At 42.8% G+C, this 19,185-nt stretch overlaps 1 protein-coding gene across 6 annotated transcripts in view; it reads right to left on the reverse strand.

The window, feature by feature from the left end:
- Positions 1–5: 5 nt before the first annotated feature.
- Positions 6–19,185, reverse strand: part of LOC108030932 (transcription factor AP-2-epsilon) — a 29,124-nt gene continuing 9,944 nt past the window's right edge. Inside the window, exons 1-8 of one of the 6 annotated variants that reach the window (XM_017104129.3) lie at positions 15,541–16,000; positions 4,163–4,393; positions 3,926–4,093; positions 2,418–2,625; positions 1,519–1,708; positions 1,194–1,458; positions 290–457; positions 6–227 (exon numbers count right to left, since the gene is read on the reverse strand). In XM_017104129.3, coding sequence (XP_016959618.1) covers positions 117–227; positions 290–457; positions 1,194–1,458; positions 1,519–1,708; positions 2,418–2,625; positions 3,926–4,093; positions 4,163–4,393; positions 15,541–15,597 — 1,398 coding nt within the window. In that variant the 5' untranslated portion in view covers positions 15,598–16,000 and the 3' untranslated portion in view covers positions 6–116. Of the gene's footprint in view, positions 228–289; positions 458–1,193; positions 1,459–1,518; positions 1,709–2,417; positions 2,626–3,925; positions 4,112–4,162; positions 4,394–5,222; positions 5,467–15,540; positions 16,001–19,185 lie in introns of those variants that run through there. The other 5 variants (XM_017104127.3, XM_017104128.2, XM_017104131.2 and 2 more) reach the window with 5 other exon arrangements.

Genomic DNA, 19,185 nt, shown 5'->3' on the forward strand with positions numbered 1-19,185 from the left:
CTAAATAAATTAATTTACAGGAATTTTATTATTTTATCGATGTTGTACCTAATGTATGGAAAGTTAATCTTAAATTACGGCTTGCTTTAATCTGTGGCAATATACAACATAGCCTATCATTTTTTTTCGTTGTCGATTTTACTTTTATCCAACGATGACGAAACCATCCCGCCACCATTTGAAGGATACAGCTTTTCCAAATAGTTTAATGATTCATTCAAAAATGTCTGAAAGCACGAAATTTTTTGTCAGTGCCTGGACGGTAGAGAACCTCAAAATCGTGTCTTACCTGGAAAGCATGCAGAACAGCCATAATTGCGGGCGATCCGAATCCGTGCGTTATCAAGGAGAAATGTGTTAAGTGGCGTTGCATCGACGGTTCCAACAAATGCTGTGATCTCGTGCCGAAATGAGTGGTTCGATCTTGGCTTAAGATCTGCATCAGCTCTTTTGTAATCTAAAAATTGAAGTTAAAAGATAATATAATATACTTGTTACTTTGTTTTGAGTATCATTTCAAACTAATTTGCAAAAAAATTAAGTTCAAGTTCTTTGTGCCCTTTGGCTATGGGAAACGTATGGAACAGGTGGAGGAATCGTCTCCGACCCTATAAAGGGCTTACATTCTTGATCAGCATCACTAGCCGAGTCTATCTCGCCATGCGGAGTTGATCTGTCCGTTTGAACGCGGATATATCAAACTTAAAACAAGGAAGAACGCTAAGTCGGGTACCTCGACTATCAGATACCCGTTACTCATCTTAAGGGAGCAAAGGGAAATTGAGTTATAACGACAAGCGACATTGTAAAGCGCCACCTATTTGCTATTTCAGTACATGTTATGTGGATGGCAGACAGATTTAAGCGTTTTGGCTATTTGTGGGCGTTTGAGTGGGCGTTTTTAGATCATTCGATAGGTATTGATAAATCAAATACATTTCAGCTTCAAATTTGTTGTAGTATGAAAACTGTTGCCGCCACAGTTTTGGGCGGTTTGGCTAGATTGACTCGGCCAGAATATATATATGTACTTAATGATGTCGGAATCGCTTCCTCCTACCTGTTACATACTTTGCGACGAATCTAGTACACCCTTTTAATCAGATTTTTCGTGCGAATAATAAGCATCACATTGAGAAAAGATATTTTTTTGGTTCCCGGCTGGATGGAGTACCCATTTTCTTAGGACTTACCTGCTGGGAGTGAAGAATGAGCTCCTTCCGTCGGTACGAGTCCTGCGGCTCCGTTTGGTGGCGCACAATGTACTCTGCCAGCTGCCTGGCGGGGAATTCGGTTTCGCACACGAAATGGAAGTCCTTGGCCAGGTGCGTTGCCTCCCCCTCCACCAAGGACGTCAGGAGCGTCACGTTGGCCGCTTTTCGCCTGCCGGCCGGCAAGTTCAGGCCGATCTTCTCCAGCTTCTCCCGCAGCAGGCGACCTCCGTTCTTGCTCTTCGCCCTGGAAAGAATTGGGTTGTGAACTAAACCCCACTTAGAGCTGGATCCCCTCGGCACGTACCTTCGGAGCACTCCGCCCAGTAGGGAGGCGTTCAAGCACTCTGGGGGCGACAGCCGTCGCTGCACTTCGGCTATGGTGACCTTGTATTTCGAGGTGCTCGATAGGAGGCTGAGGCGACCAGGGACTGCGCAGAATACCTCGCTGGGCGAACCCGATCCAATGTTCCCGGCTTCCTTTCCGCTTTTCATGCCTGCAAGTAAACGCAACACCAAGTTCGGACTCCATGAGTATGTGCACCATATTGTTCACCGCGGGGAAATGTATTATTTCTGCTATTGTTGTTATTGTTCTGACGGGCAAAGTGTGAACGCAGGACGTGGGGATCATTTTACCCGAATCCTGCCAATTAGAAGGGCAAGATTCAGTTTCACAATGCACACAAACTCACAGTTTTCGAGGGTAGGTCCTGCAGTGTTTTCTAGGCGTGTTCGAGGTTCCGCCTCATACGCAACATGGAGTGGAACTTAACTCGCAAGTATGAATTTGATTGTGAATAATAAGCACGCCTCCAGAAATGCGAGAAAATGTCTGCGTAAGTTGGACATTTAACTTAGGGTTAGACGATTACATTAACAAAGCTGTGCAGCCATAAATGGTTTCATTAAACGCCACAATTGATGGTCAGAACGTAGCTAAGGTTTACAATCCAAAGTATTGCTTTCATTCCATGTCTTCAACACAGACACTTAGGACCAACGCACTTATTACTTTTTCGATCAACTATAATATGAACATCTGGTCAATCACTGACCAAAGGGTGGTTTTCCCTTATGCAGGATCTTTACGGAGTTCGCTCTAAAGTTTTTGCTCTTATCTAGCTACAATTTTCCTAACGATAATTAGTTAGGACTCTCCCTACTTATAAAAAAGAGTACTATAAACTGATTTGTTCAACTTACTCTTTATGAGCGGCAAGTCCGACATAAACGCCACATTGTCGTCGAGGGCAGGAGCTTGGACATCATCGACCGCGTTTTGAAGGGCTTGATGCAATGCCAGGGACTCGTGCTCGTGGCCAAGCCTGGTTCCGTGGGCAGCTCCCGCCGATATTGCACTTCCGTAATCACTTCTTCTATCCGTGTACGGGAATCCATGTGACAGTTGGGTCTGCAAATGTTTTCAAGGTTGATATAGAGGTAAATATTAATAACCCCGAATGCCAGAGGCAAACATATCTTGTGCACTATTTGAGCAGAAAACTTTTTAACAACTCATTTAGTTTTAAAATAACAAGATTGCTGTATTTAGGTTCTTTTAGAAGTTTCGGGGCTTTATCGAGGATAGGTTTCCTGCCCCCCAACTAATCCCTCTTTCTAAACTGACTGTAATGTCTGAATTTGAAATAAGACATTTGCTTCTGTTGATTGTTTATAAAGTTTCGATCGGAGCAGCTTGCCCAACTGCATGAATCGTAAATGAATAAAGCACCGCGTAAACGAAGCGGTAACATATTTCTTGCAGCTCAGTGTTACTTCAGCGGGCATGGCGAAAGTGATGCCCATAGTTGCGAGATTATTAATACATCGGCGCTTCGGTTTCGCCAAGGGGTTGAAGTCGCCGCATAGCCAATCCGAGGTCCTTGCCGCTAATGTGTGCAGGCCGGCTGGAAGCCGCACTCACACTCTCCCGGCGCCTGTGTGAGCCGCGTCTGTGTGAGAGTCCTTCGGGCGGACAGATGCGCACAAAGCCCGCGAGGATACGCCTTTCCGGGGCATCCAGGCTGCGTTTCACTGCACCACTGCCGGTGGAACGCAAACGAGTGGGGAGAGGAGCTCTCGGCGGGCTAGGGCTGAGCTAGGAATTTCATCGTTGTTCGCAAGACTTTCTTGCGAAGTCCCAAGAACATTTTTTACATTTTTCGGAGGATGTTTTTTTAATGCACTCGAACGGAATCCGTTCAAAAATAACTTCGACAACTTTCCCAGAACGGGGAGGTTTCCACCCCCAAACGTTTCGTGGCCTCCGAAGCCAAGAATGTAGCAAAATATGCAAGAATAATGTGGAGCAAGACGCAAATTCTCAAACGGATGAAAAGATTGAGTCCTGGGCCGAATTGCCTTCTCGTTAGTGCTCCGAGTAATTTGCCGTCAATCGCTTAACTTTAACCAAATTATATTTCTAGCTCTTCACAGTTGAAATGTGTAATAAACCTATAGTGGGAGGATGGGCGGGATGAAATTTGATAAATGGAATTTGTATATATGTATATGAGGTATAAATCCTCTCTTGCAATAGAACCATCGCGACTCGTGGAGTCGAATTTCCTCCCAGTTGGAAACCGGAGCTACAGGTTGATTTAGTTTTAAAAAATGAAGCTAAGTTGAACTATATAAGACGGATAAGTAATTCAGTAATTCAATTGATTAGGCGCACCTTATAAGTTATTTAACACAAACGATCTACTTACAACATGTCCCTGCAGCTCAGCCTCCCTGTGGGTCCTGTGGATCCCCAGTTGGTCCTGCGTGGACCGCAGTCCCGCCAGCTGGTTGTAGTGGTGCAGAGGGGCGTGGTGCAGCGAGGAGAGCGGCTGGCCGTACGGGTCCGTGCCCAAGTACTCGAGGGCCCCGTGGTTCTGCAAGTAGCCGGATATCTAGATAACGCTTGGGATAATCAGGGGCGGCCCTCGGAGTGGAAAGCTTACCTGTTGCTGGGGGGGACTCTGGGTGGAGTGGTGGAAGGGCGGCGGAAAGTACGGCGGCTGGAAGTCGGACTGCAGCGATTGGTGGTGCATGGTGGCCGCCGAGCCATGGGTGCTACTGTGCCCACTGTGACCCGTGGCCGGTCCGCTGCGCCCCGTGTGCCCGCCGGAATGCGTTGTGTACGCCGCGCTGCCGCTGGACAGCCCTAGACTCCCATGACCACTGAGGCGTTCCTGCGGAAGACACACAAGTGTAAGTGACTGCGGCTTGGTATAATTTAACGCTATCAATATAAGTTAAGTTTAAGTTTAAGGTTGGAGGTTGAATACCCGGCGGAAAACGGAGGTTTCAAGTCTTCTCCCTTGTGTAGAAATTTATAATATGTGTTTCACATTTAAAGCATTAATTTGTTTTACTTTTTACTTGCTTGATGTTTAAGTCACGGTTTGATCACGTTCTCTCAGACATGATCTCAGAAATATCAAGAAATGGAAAGAAACTCAATCTCGTAAAGAGCATGCCTTGTTTCCTCGATTCGTCGCATAACACTTATTTCGAAATACTCATTTGAATAACATTCAATTTGTTCACAGAAATCTGTTCCAGCCTAACTTAACTCCATTCTAGCGCACAGAACTACAAATTCCAGTTGTCTTTGGTTAAAAAAGTTATCTGCGGTACGTCGAAGATTTAAATCAATTAGCTTCAACTGTTAAGTCGATTTTCGATATGTTTAATATATAAATGTTCATTGTGGCAATAGGACTGCTGCACTAACATTGTATTAAGGAATTAGCTTCGATGCAATGAAACGTATCCTGGAAGACTTAAAGATATGTGTTTTTACTTTCTTTAATTAATCAGCCACAGAAGATTATTCGAGCTTTAAGTGGGAGAAATCATGAAATGCTTTTTCATTTTAGGATAGTTTCAACTAGCTATTTTGAGTAATGACGCCTAATGAACGCCGATTAAAACCACACAAGCGCTTTAGAAAAACCACCAACATTCTCTAAGACACACACTCTTCGGAGGTCGAATGATTTTTCGTTCGAGAAATACCTGAACCTGAATTACAGCTGGCATATCCACATAGGCTAGAGTCATGTTATCATATTTAAGTCCACTGAAACTTTATGCACACATATTGATTGGGGCTTTCCGATTCGGGTGGGCTACCGATGCGTTCCGGAACTATGCCTATATCACAGCGGATTCCACTGGCACGTGATGTAAGTCGAGTGGGGTGTGCTTGAGGACCGATACGCGCTTTTCCCGGACCGACGGCAGCATCAGCATCAGCAGTCTACGAGCTACGAACGCGAAATGAGAACTAGTCTCTCGTCAGTGTGCCAAAAAGGCGAAAAGGTTTTTCAGCCAGCGACGCCGGCTTCGTTCGCAGTCGCTACCGTTAGAGGTCGGTCTGCCGGGGAAGGAGCTGCAGATATTATGGGTAGCGCCGCTGCGGAGCTCCCATTGTGATTACCAGCGATTTGAAATCTTGCGGGAAGGCACATTTAAATCTGGGAGCATAAAGGACTCGCATAATGAGGTCGGAAGCTCGGCTTAGTGAATGATATCACACAAGCCATTTGACATCCTGCCCAGCCGCGCGGCCTTTGAATTCCCAGGACCCACAGGATGCAGTGTCAATAGAAGATGCACGCGATAAGGCCGATCCGGTGGGGCTACACACATTAGGTGTCCATAACTGCTGTTATTGATTCCTTGAATTTGCACAACTGCCGGCCCGGCAGAGCCGGTCGATTAGGCCAAATGCACCGCACTGGGCCTGCTCTCATTTACCTGCTCCTTAATTCAGCATTGTCCGGGGATTGCGGAAAAAGAATGACAGTAATTTGACACAAAACGTTGTGGTTTTCAGAAATCGAACATGTTTATTCGATTGTGTAAGTGTGCGCCTGCTCTTCGGCGAGCTCTTCAGCGGGGTTCGGCCTTCATTGTGGTCCAAATAAGGAACTCCGCTCCTCCAAGTGGACCAAACAAGGCGGTCTATAAATGCCCATGCTCATACGCTCTATTTCTCCTCGTCCGCATCGCCTTAATCAACTAATTCATATTGCTTACACATTCAAATGGCAACTCGGTAATTTATCTCTGGGCAGTATTTATTAGAGGATGGCGTCGAACTATAGGTGAATCAGGAGAAATTCGGAGATACATCCGTTGGCCCGTACCTAAATACCAGATTGGCTTGGTCGGAAGAGATATTAAGGTGTTTAATTGTTGTTTGGGAACCGATTTTAATGAAAAAGGAATTCGTTTATTTTTTGATGACCTTAAAGAATAGGTAACTTCTTATTTTTTCTTGCGAAACTGAGGAAATTTTTCACTCGCTACAAAAGGATATTAAATAGTCAAGCTAAGTTTGTGATTGTTCCAAAGTGTGGGATAGAAAATGAAACAAAATAAAGGATAATTTTAAGTCTGTCAATATCATTTTCTATTTTTTACATATTTGCAGTTCCCTAGGAACGCGTTTTAGTAAATCTCCGGTTTCATGGTCCACCATGCAAACCTTCTTCCCGGAATGTCTGCCGAACCACTAAGTTCCTGCTATCGAGCTATGAATCAAAAGCTACTCGTGTAAACTTAGTGAATACACATTGTGTTCACATACGAGTGGATATGAACCTATCTTGGCAGTCGGGTCGGGCTTTGGTAGGGAGCATACTTGCGAGTCTTCGGCTGGCCCAAGAACGTGGCAATTGCGGACCGGGCACGACTTTATTGTGGCTTAATAAATTAAAATAATTTTGATTGATTACTTTGGATTATCTTGTCATTTGGCAACATCAAATAGAATATTTAAGAACACAGGTAAACCGGTTCTCTTTTGTTTTGCGTGAATATTCGTCTATCGACGGCTGGCTCTCGGTGGTTTTCTTTTGCCATCCCCGGAGATTTCGGGCATTTCGCGCTGAAGAATTTGTGCTTGGCGCTAATCAAAGCCCAATCTGGGTATTAGGGTCCGTTCAATTAAAACGGTGTTCCTGCCCGGAATGTACTAGTGGGTCGCCCGTAGCCAGCTCCTGTGAGGGCCCGAGGCGCTTTAGGGCCGATTCCGTAAGTCCTATTCTAAGATCTCTGCCTGTTTACTCGTGCCCGGGTGGATGTTACTTAATATTTGCAAGCGCTAATACGCGGCCGTCTGCTCATCCGTCCCTGGCTATCCGCGGCTTATTCTCGCCTCTTGCCGTCACTCAATACCGTCAATACTCTTGGCCCGATCGGGCTACGTTGGTATGGGTATGCGTGGCTTTTGAGTAATGCTTTTGACCCTTCGCCAGTCGGCAGTGGCCGTGGCTGTTCTTTATTTTGCTGTTATTTCTATTTGTTTATTTTGCGCCGGGTTTTTTCTCCATTATTAATTGTGCGATTGGAAACTCTTGGTTTTCAATCACATGAAATTCAGAATTTTACTCTATTGTTTGCCATTGCGAGACGTGAATATGCTGAAATTTCTGACTTACTCTGGTGGTCAATACTCCCATGGCGTAATTCAAGATAAAGATAAATAAATTATAAAGGTTCGAATGGTTTCTTGGTCTCTTCTAGAGACTATCTGGTTTTGGTTTCGGTTTTGGTTTCGGGAGGCACAGGTACAGGTAGACAGTTGGAAGCTGTTGAGCAGGTCGAAATAGTTTCACCTCAAGTGTGTGCTGTTCCAAGCGACGGTCATACGCACATACGCACATACGCACAAGTTACATACACGCCGTGTATAAATGCGCACTTCACTCGGTATTCTAATGAAACGTTATCCACTTGCGAATGATCAATTGCCATTAAAAGAGTTTTGACTCCGAAATCAGGGTTCGCTTTTCTAGCTGGCCTATTACGGTTCGTGCTCCAATGTTATTTCAGTCGATTCTCCCTCCGCCGCTCGATGCCCCTGTGTTTGGATCCGTTTTCTAACGTTCAATTTTTGCATCTTTCAGGTGACTTATTATTATTATCTAGGTTCTAGGAGGCCGTCCAATTTGCCAATATGTGTGCCATAAACTAATTGCCGATTTTCGTGAGATTGCGATGATTTTCTTATATACACCAATTGTAGATTTTGCCAAAAAACAATTTACTAGCATATTATATTGATTCAAAAGATACGCCTTCAGATGAAATATTATTATTATTATCAACACCGCTTTGTGACAAGAACAACACATAAACATTAAATAAACATTTTATTATCGCACAGTCATGACTTTTAAGCACGGATGAACTTAATGTATCGAAAGGAGTTTCTTTGCTTATTCCTGAGGAATAGTAAACATTACGAAATGAAACTTAAACTACTTGTGTATATGTTGACATACACATAAAAGTTGATAATCTTCCTTTAATTTCATGAGGGCTAAGATAGACTGTTTAACATTGTATACTCCGATGCTAATAAAGATGGTACCATAACTTTACATTTTCCTTATAAATGAGATTTTTAAAATTGTCTTTTTTTCCTATCACTACTATTATTTTTAATACCCGAGTCCGATGTTGCTTTTTTATTCTATGCACATATATCGGAATGTTTCAAACCTTAAAGGTAATCATAATACTTTTCATTCCGAATTAATTTGTTTTCATGGGACGATCTTTGACAGTTTTCAATTTCGCAGCTATACATAAGTAGACCCGCACACGATTTCCAAACATAATTCTTTGGGGTTACGAAAATATTGAAATTTTCCAATTAATATGATTCTAGAATGATGTTTTAATACTTTTACGTGTTAGCACAAAAGTTTTGTTTTATGAAAATTACTTCCGCTTATATAAAAAGTACAATGTGCCTTTTTTTACTTCAATTGCTCTGTCACATTCGTACTTTTTTTGGTCACATTAAGTGGTGTTTGATGCAGCCGTGAAGTTAAGGGGAGCCTGCTTTAAAAAAGATTTTTTTTTACAAAAATCACAGGCAACATTTATTGTATTTGGGATAAAATTCTCTTCTAGTTGAATATAAAAAAAACTTTAGAAAGTTATGATTAACCCATATTTTAAACAATCTAAAGCGATTTTTGAAGTTCTTACATTTTTTTATTTTTTTTTTTGGATTTAACCAGAAGCTACACTACTAAAAATATAAAATGTTTTGGTTTTGTTTGTTTCACCGCAAGACATATGCACATACATATAAGAAGACTGTTGAAATATATAAAACATGACAGTCCCAAAAAAAATCGAGTTTTTAAACATAAAAAGCAGTCTTCCCCTTAATATATTCATATTTTTTAATTTTATACTTTAGAAAGAAGAAGAAAGTTTGAGACAAAATTGAAATAGCGAAGACAACACCCTTTTTGTTCCTTTCGGCAGCACCCACTTTCAATAAATATATTTTCCAAATGCCTTTGGAAAAAAGATTTTCGCTTTCACTAGATCCCAATAATGATCCAGATCGAGAACTTATAGGTACATAGGCGTGGCATCACCGAACTCGACCATTTTTGTTTGTTAACATTCAATTTACACCATTTTACAATTTTGTGCGTCATCTAGATTTGATTTACTAAACCGACATGTGTGCTTCACCGATAGATGGCTCTATAAAACACGTTACAAGCAAACAAGTGGGAACGATAAATAACTTATTTATAGGGTGTCCATATGTCAGAACCGGATCGGAACAATTTGTTTTACAGATCGCTTGGGAAGTATCCGAAAAGTAACGAATCATATATTTTTGTTTCAAATTGTAGAAATTTTAATATATATTTCATAAAATGGTTCTGATATATTTGTCCAATTGTTTCTATCGCAAAACTTGTACGAAAAAATATCCCAAGACTAAAGAATTGTGATTTAATTTTTATTTACATTTGATATAGAAGCTGCCACAGAAACAATCGGAGTATCTTTATACCCTTGCAGAGGGTATAATAATTGCAGTCATACGTTTGCAACGCAGTGAAGAAGTCGTTTCCGACCCCAAAAAGTATATATATTCTTGATCACCATCACTAGACGAATCGATATAGCCACGTCTGTCTGTCCGTCCGTTTCAACGCAAACTAGTCTCTCACTTTTAAAGCTATCGGGCTGAAACTTTCCCAAAAGTCTTCTTTTATTTTGCAGTTAGACTTATAGCGGAAACAGCCGGATCGGACAGCTACATCCTATAGTTCCCAAAGGAATGATCGGAACAAAAATTAAAAAAAAATTATATCTTTAAAGTTTTTTAATATATATTCTCCTATGCTTGGAAATAACATTATTTAGTAAGTTGTGAATTTCGTATTAAATTTTATCAAAATCGAACGACTTTATCATATAGCTGTAATGGAAACGATAGGAAAATTGGTGGAAAAATAATATGAATCAAAATATAGCTTCAATGTTTTTTGACATAATGTACTATAATATTGGGATATTCCCAATTTTTTATATTTTCAACAATTTCGAATTAAATTTAATAAAAATCGGACGACTCTAACATATAGATGTCAAAGAAACAGTCAGAGAAATATAATGAAATAATTTTTTTTAATATCACTGAAGCTAGTAACAATCCCTAAAAATTTAACATGGTGTTACTTAATTGATTATTTCTTATAACAGCAAGGATATATTTGTATCATCAATACCTATCGATTGACTAAAAAAATGTGCCACGACCACTTTAACGCTCACAAACCGCCGAAGACTATGGTGGCCACAGTTGTCGACCCTAGAAAATTTCTTTTTGATAAAATATATTTTTATAATCAAAACCTTTCGATTGACTTAAAAAATGTTCACCTCTGCTCTAACGCTCCAAAACGGCTAAAAAAATTTGAAATTGTATTTAAAAGGAATTCAATGTCAAACAGAAATGAGCAAAAATTGTTGAATTTTTTTGTTATCGTAATAGAAACATGTATTGTAAACGTATAACACATTTCCGCTTTTTAGGACACTCATTCTGCACTATTTTTAAAAATTTATACTATATCTTACCCAAAAGCAATGCGATTTAGTTATCCAATAAAATAATCGTAGGCCCGGCCAGACCTTAAAAGGTACAACAGAGCTCACGTTCTAGTAAGAATATAAAAGAGCGGGGAAGGAGGTAAAAACACACTCTAAATTTGAAAGTATTTGCAAATAATAATTAAATAAGCACGTGGCTTCCATAAAAGCAATCACGTCCGAATTCCTCGTCGATGACGTAATGGCGTTGAATACTTATACAGTAGCCGGAGAAGCCGGGATGGCCTCGATCCCGGCTGCCGCTATTACTAAAATTGCCGGTCGAAACCATTCCTCCTGAACGAAGAAGTGCCCGCCCAAGAAAAGAACATGCCTGCGCGATTTTCGCATTTTTTCGGCCACTACCTGGTCCGGACTTGAATGCCACCAATTATATCGCGACATATAAAACAAGTAGGCCCTAACGTCTTATGAAACTCTTCACTTTCATCGTGAGGACCAGTCCTTTTAATTACGCTGTCAAGTTGAATGATGCTGGGGTTCCGAGGGGCAGACTCGGGCCCCTGGAAGGGGTATGGAGACATCGGGTGGCATAAAGACCGCTTGGGGCCGTAGAATAAGCCGAGTTCAAGCGGGTATTGTCATAATATTGTCAGTAAATAAAGAATCCATTCGAAACCGGCGACCGCCGCATTTTGTGCGCGTTTTAGAGACCGAATTTACATACTGTCCATGCCATCCGCGGACCGGTACAGTGGGCCCGGCCCTGAAATTGGCTCGTTTCCAATTAGATTACACATTCGTTCGACGTCCGGTGCTGTCATTTATTGGAGCTGCAAGTTGGAACTGTCGGAAGAGCTATAAATTAAACGAATTTAAGAGGAAGCTTCGCTCCAAACGCTGCATATAATATTCATAACAACAATGGAAATGTTCAGCGGACGATAATCGATTTTTGCTTATTACGATCCAGGTACTCCCTACTCCGCGGCCTCCTGGCTGCGCACGCGCTCGTATCCGAATCCGCGGGGCCTGGGCCCAGTTCGGTCGGAGCTCCTCGTCCTCCTGCCGCTCCTGGGCCCACCATACCGCGGAGGAGCGGGCCCTTAATGAAGTAGTAAAACTCATTCATAAATGTATTAAACCTGCTGGGTATTTGCGAAGCCTGCGCGGCCAAAATCGAAAAGCTGCGTCCGCTGTTCTAGCGTACAAATGACGAATAGAAGAACGAGCCTCGAAATGACCGCTCGGCGGCCATGCAGGTGCACGGAGAGAAATACCAGGTGTCCTGAGCACCAAACAGTACCTAGAGGAGCTTTTAGTAAGGCTGGGCTAAGAAATATCGTTGTGATATTAAATACAATTTAATTTATAGCGAGTATCGTAAAGATAATTCTTCACATTGCAAAGATATATATTATGCTAATAGTTATAATTTAAAAACAATGCCTTGTATTTTGGAGTAGTGTGTTATTAGTAGATTTCAAACCTAGGAAATTCAAGAAATTAAGAGTTTAACCCCTCCTTTAATCGGGCGGTAAAGCGGTTCTAAAATCATTAACAATTAATATAACCCAATCAATCATATATATATACATAAGCAATCCACAATATCCATGCGAGCAGCAATTTGATTGCTGAAAGACAGAAAATACTTTCCCTTCACTAGAAGAAAACCAACTCCGCAAGCCCCTTTCGAGCTGATCGCAATCGCAGTTCTCTCTGTGTAGCTCCCACTAAGCCCAGCTCAACTGAGCCCGGCTCGGCCGTTTGCAGTCTGCGTCCACAGGGCAGGCTTTCAGTGCAGCAGCCTCGTGAGCCGCTGCAGTTCTGCTCGGTTCTGGACTGCTCATCCTCCATCCTCCGCGAAGGCGGAGGCAACGCACGTCGGCCAGGCTGGCCGGCCAGCCGATGATTTCGCTCTTGCCTTGGCTTTTGGCTTTGGAAGTGGATGGGCGGTGGACGTGGATGTGGATTTGGCTCTTTCCACGGCTTTGGCTTGCCACGAGCCTAACACACGCCGTTCGCGTTGTCGACGTTCCGACACTTGATTCTGCTGGCGGATCTTGGCCGCGTTATGAACATTTACATTTATCTTGCCAATCAATTTAGTTTTGTTTGGACTTTTTAATTTCCTCTCCGCAAATGAAATCAATTTTGAAGCGTGCATATGCAATTCGAGTTTCCTCCGAGGATGTATCCACTCGGGGCAGAGTGTGTGTGCAAGAAAATAAACGGAAATGCCTTCGAGCGGATGCAAAGGACTCGACACTATCTCGCCTGCACTGGAGAAGTAATAATCAGGGTATGCAAATATAGCTCCAGGTTCGCCTGGATCATATTTGTATTTTTCATCCACACAGTTTCATTTATCTGGTCCGATCATCTAATTACTCCAAGATCTTACTTTTAAAGTCTGTTTCTGTTCGCTTAAAATCTAAGATACAAGCATTGTGGAGTTTATCAAGGGTTTACCTTGTCGCCCAATTAGATCTTTATATATTCCCCGTTTCGCAAGACACTTTGCCCAAAATCTTGATTGATCCGAGACCCCATCCATGGTCCTGCGCAATTACCATACCATGTCCTAAACTCTTGTGCAGTGCTCACTGTAAATTGGAACAATTATTCTAAATTATAAAGGAATTATTCAATAAATCATAAGGGAACCCATCAATCAGAGTTTGTGCCCGAACCCCGCCGTTTCTGGGCCGGGACGAAACGCTGTTTGGCTAATAAATAAGCCCAATCTCTGCATATCTCTTGATATTTGGGGGCTGTGCAGCGTGTGTGCTATGGGAACTTTTCTGCCAAGCTGGCCGGGGTGGATGGCATTCGGTTTTCAGTCGGGGATCGCACGCAAATTGACGATGCGTTGCGCTTCAATCTCATAAATTATTTTGGCAACGCATCACGCGAGTGTCCCAGTGGGATCTTACCTGATTTAGGCAGCATTCGAAGGACCGGCCCAAGCCAGCTAAAGCTAATGCCAACATACTGGGCATGCCCATTTTGTTGGCGGGCTTCGGCATTTTGTGGGCGATGACTTTTGGTCTACCTCTTCGCAATGTTTTTGTTTTGATCTTTGGCCCTTGCCCCGCAAATTGCCCTATTTTTTATCGGGCATCGGAAGGGTTCTTGGAAGCAAGAAACACCATATAATTTCGCTAATTAAATGGGGGAGCGTGTACCCACGCATTTCCAGAATTAGCGGAGCGGTATTGCTCTGCAGCCGCATTTGAATTTTGACTCCTGACGTCTGATCACTCCCACCGCAGACCTTTTTGGGACTCAAAATCGTGTCTGCTCTGAGGCGAGCACATTTTTTGTTTCCAGATACGTTTTCCCATAGCGCAAATATTTGAAACGGACAAAGAACTCAATTTAGTGGATTGAAGAGATTATTAGACGCACTTATTCGCTGATAGCATACGAATTAACTGGAGAGGTCTAATATACATGAATTATAAGTACTAAAGTACTACATAAAATAGGACACTTATTGGGATTCTGAACAGGTTAATTGGTAATCCTTTTAGTTTAATTTATTAATCCACACAGAATGGCAGTTATCTTCATTAAAAGTCTACTTCGAACCTATAAATAATTTGAAGGTATTTTAACTTTGCATTCGATGCCGACGGCTTGTTTTACCGGGTCCGACAACCTAACCTTTGTGCTGTTCTGAGTTGTTTTAAATATTTAAGTTCACAAGTTGTAAATTAAGTTTGTCTTCTGGGCTTAGACAATTCGTAGTTCGCAATTAAAAAATGAAAATGTATACATAAAATATATTTAAATCACCTAGTTTATATTTTGTATAAGTCTTTTGAAGTAGATATATAGATATATCCAACGCCATTTGACTTTGTGTCTCTAGCTTAATTGACATTGACTAAAGATTTAGAATAAGCAAATCTCTTTAATTTGATATTCCCTTGAGCCCTACTTGTTAAATGAACCTCGTCCTGACGATTTATTATATTGTGCCGCTTGAAGCCTTTTGGGACCCACACCCTGTTAGGCTCTTGAGTGATCCCCAGACCTTTGGAGTGGGCCCATCAGGTTGAAGTTTATGTACTTAATTTTCCCGGAGTAAGAGTGTGCCACACGGACTCGCAGGGAACCCATTACTGGAAATTGGTCATTGATTTTGCAGCTAGAACGGCCAGGAATGGTAATCAGTTTGGTTGCGAATCACGGGCACAGTTCCCCCGGCCGGAGACGCGGGGTAATTGGCCAGAGGTTTGCGTGCCCGAAAGTGCCCAGAGAATTTTAGTGTCAATCAAGCGGCGTTGGCCCATGGGCACTCGATGGTTCAATATCAGATTTTGAGCTCCAATGCTCTCGGGGTCAGGCCAAGCAGACCCGGCTGACGGACAATTGGATAGAGCTTATCAAGCGTCGAGCCCCTCCGAACAGAGCCACCCTGCGAGGCGGTGCTTACCATCATGAACTTCTGGTCCTCGAACTGGTGGTCATTGGTGCGGTGGAGGATGTGCATTTTGATCCAAATTATCTGTGGCAATGCAGTTAGGTAGCGGTAGAGAGCATAGGTTTTCTTTGAACACTTGGGCCAGTTGAGACGCTAAACAGGTACGATCACTAAGTATTTGTTGAAAATCGGTTTGGCACTGGTTAAGGCAACTGTGGGTGCTGGAGCTAGAGTTACGTATCCGCCGCTATGTACACTGGGCACTGGTCCGATTAGGAGCGATGGACGCGGTTAATTGCTGTTCCTAACTAAACTTAAATTGAAATTCGGGTCTGTCCCCGCCTGCAATCGACTGTGCGGATCGGATCGGATCGGTTCGGATCGGAACGGTTTCGGTACGGTTTCGGTTCGGTTAATTAAGCGAGGGACCCGCAATCGAAATCCGCCTTTGCGCAGCCACCAGACGTAGTTCTCGACTGAAGTTGGATTTTCTGGTTGGACGCAAAAACCTTCGGGGGATGTGCGATGTTGCCGCTGCTGCCGCGGCTGCTGCTGCAGATGCTGCTGCTGCGGCTGCTGTTTCTACCCATACAGCTGCGGAATACATAGGAAAAGTGCCCAAAGCCTATGCCCGTTCGCCGCGCGCCTGTATGGGTGAGGCCCGCACACAGATACGGCGGCAAGCAGGTTTTCTGGCTCTCGGGCATCGAAGAGCGGCTCCCGAAGAGAAGCCCGAGTCCGAAGAGAGCTCAGCCATTTATATTTCGGAAGCCACGCCCCGCCAGCGGACTACTAGACAATGGGCCGAGCCCGAAAACCCAGAGGCTGCGGCAGCGCAGCTTCAGATACAGATACAGATACGGCGGCCCATGCTCGCGAGCCACGGATACATAGGGGTTGCAAAAACATAATGCGAATGGCCGGGGTTGGCGACGTGCCCCGAGGGTTGCTGGGTTCCTGGATTGCTACTGGGAAAACCCCGGCATTGGGCATCCAAATCGCCAGTGGTACGTGCTCCGGGTTCTTTCTTCTCTCGGGGATTAAGCGCGCACCCATGTACCTACGTACTTATCGAGGGTTCGGGGGTTGCCATCTGAATGCCTGGCCATTTACATATGCCGCATGCGAATCAACTCATATAAGTGTGGGTCCTGCACGCCGTAATCAAAACAAACCGAAAATAACAGATTTTCATTTTTCTCAGCTTTCACACAATTCCCGGAAAATTAAACAGTGAATAAGTATTGCGTGAGCGAAGATACCAAAAGAGGGACGACACAGCAGCAGCCATACCTATCTAAAGTGGAAGTAATTTAAACCCTTTCATTTGAAAGCAAGCTGTATCCGCCAATATCGAGGGGAACTCTTAAAGTAACTTTCATGTAAACACGTATTTCATCTTAGCCTTGTTTTCCAATTTGGAAGTCGGCTTTGTAAAATCAAATTGAGATATGCTACATAAAACTATGCCAGAACAACAAACGAAACAGGAAATTGTCAATAAGACATAAACGGGGGTCGTAACGACAGTACAACCTCAATTAGAGTAATCGTAATCAAAAGAAAAAGCTCTTAATTAATCAAACAAAATAAATGTTACACATTGTATTGAGTATTGATTCTCTTGACTTGCAAAGTAAACAGAATAATTTACGTTCCCAATTTTAATAACAGGAAATAGCGATATCAAAATAATAGGTAAGAGTTACGGTTTAAGCTAGTTACAAACTGATTTTGGTTTAGTCTCAATAAATATAGTTATAATTCACATTTATTTCACTCAAATAAAAACAATATTATGTTTAGTATCAGTAAAAAATTTGGTAGTCACACCCGCGCACTTTGGTCATTTGGATAAATAGCAAAAATCGTACATTTACGGTGTAATTTTCGTTAAAAAAATTATGATTTTTATATTTTCTATTTTTATAGCACGTATTAATTACGTACCTTTTTTATTTATCTACAACCTCATCAAGAGTTTAGCTGATTATATTTGGCAATACTTAAGTCTAGAGCTTAACCATTGAGGAAAAGTTGAAGTTGTACTCTACTCTAACTCTATCCTAACAAATATCCAAATTTTAAAAAGCTGTAATGAGATTGATAAAACTTAAACTAAGTCTCTTCCTTCATATATAGAAAGTTCTAAAAATCTTTAATATCTATAAGCACGGACAGATAAATACTGCAGACAGATAAATATTGCAGATAAGATCAATTAACTTTTAGTGATATTGAATCAGAAATAAACAATACTGAACATTCAATTAAACCATAAGCTTTATAATCGTATTTAATATTGTTAGTTATTAAAGTATACATGTACCTACGAGTACTTGTATGTTTGTATGTTTTGTTAAGGAAATCATTGTGATGCGTTTTTTCCTGATAAACACCTGGAGACCATTGGTGACTAACCTGTAATACCCTAGTAGAGTTAAAGTGCTTTACTTCCCTGAGTTGACATCTTGTGCTTCACTTAACTGCTGCCACAAACTCTCACAATAGAAAGGTAAGCTCGGTATTCTCAAGGGACCTTTATTACATTTCTTGTTAACGACATTCTTGGTTTGTTTTCAGGCTACACAATTAAAGCCACGAATAAACGCGACAAGGATTAGCAGCTGTGGAAAATTGAATCACGGGGATTCGCCGAGCCTGAGCTTTGACTGTTTGTCTCCCCAATTAAATTATGCCATTAGCTTGCTAAGTGACTCAAATGGATTGGGGCCTACTTTGTTTTGTTACCAGGGAAAAGGTAGCGAAGTTCAGTCGCTAGAAGGGGCGGCGTTCGGAGAAAAAGTATATCAGGCACGCAGTTATTAAGTCGGAACTTGCATTAGGGCAAAATAAGACTTGAGCCGTGATCCCGCCGACTGCACATGCACATTATGTACGAGCAGGCCCACTCACGATGCTACCTCGTAGGATCTGGGCAGAGCGGAGCAGTAAATTTCGTGGAGTGGAAGCGGTGATCAGGTGCATTATCCAATTGCGGCAGTGGAATGCCGGACGACCCACCTCCATTCAGCGATTTCATTGCGGCGGCACGATTTTTGATTGCGGCCACGACAAGAGATCGATCGCTCGATGATCGGTCCGCCATTTTGCCTCCGATCCGGATACCGAAAGCGATACTGATACTGATACTGATGCACTGCTCGCATTACCAATTAATTTCCAATCCTCCCCGCAGCATAAGGCATAAATCGTGATGCACAGTGGTCCGTGTGCCCATGGTAACTGCACTCAAGTACACCTCTGTGCAACTACCAACTCGAACTACCAACTACCGACGCCGCACACCTACACCATCGCGGGCACTTCTGCAACCAGATCCACAGCCACATCCACATCCACATCCCAACCCATACAAGTGCACTCCCGAAAATGGCAGCTTTCTTTGAGCCAGTCATAAGCTGGCTTTAAACCAACTGCCCAGACCTCGGGAGCTGCAGCGTCGGGGAGCTGCGGAGCTGAAGGCCCAACAGGCCAGGAGACGAGGACTCGGCCTGAGCACCTCATTTAAGATGCGTCTTAAATGCGATCGCCGAGGGGGAAACTCGTGAATGCCGCAGGACTTGCATGACTACTGCCCCGACTTCCAGCCCCGACTTGTGCCTTTCGTGGCTCTGGCACCGACTCTGCTGCACT

The sequence above is a fragment of the Drosophila biarmipes genome, chromosome 3L (genome assembly GCF_025231255.1).
Source record: "Drosophila biarmipes strain raj3 chromosome 3L, RU_DBia_V1.1, whole genome shotgun sequence".
NCBI lineage: Eukaryota > Metazoa > Arthropoda > Insecta > Diptera > Drosophilidae > Drosophila > Drosophila biarmipes.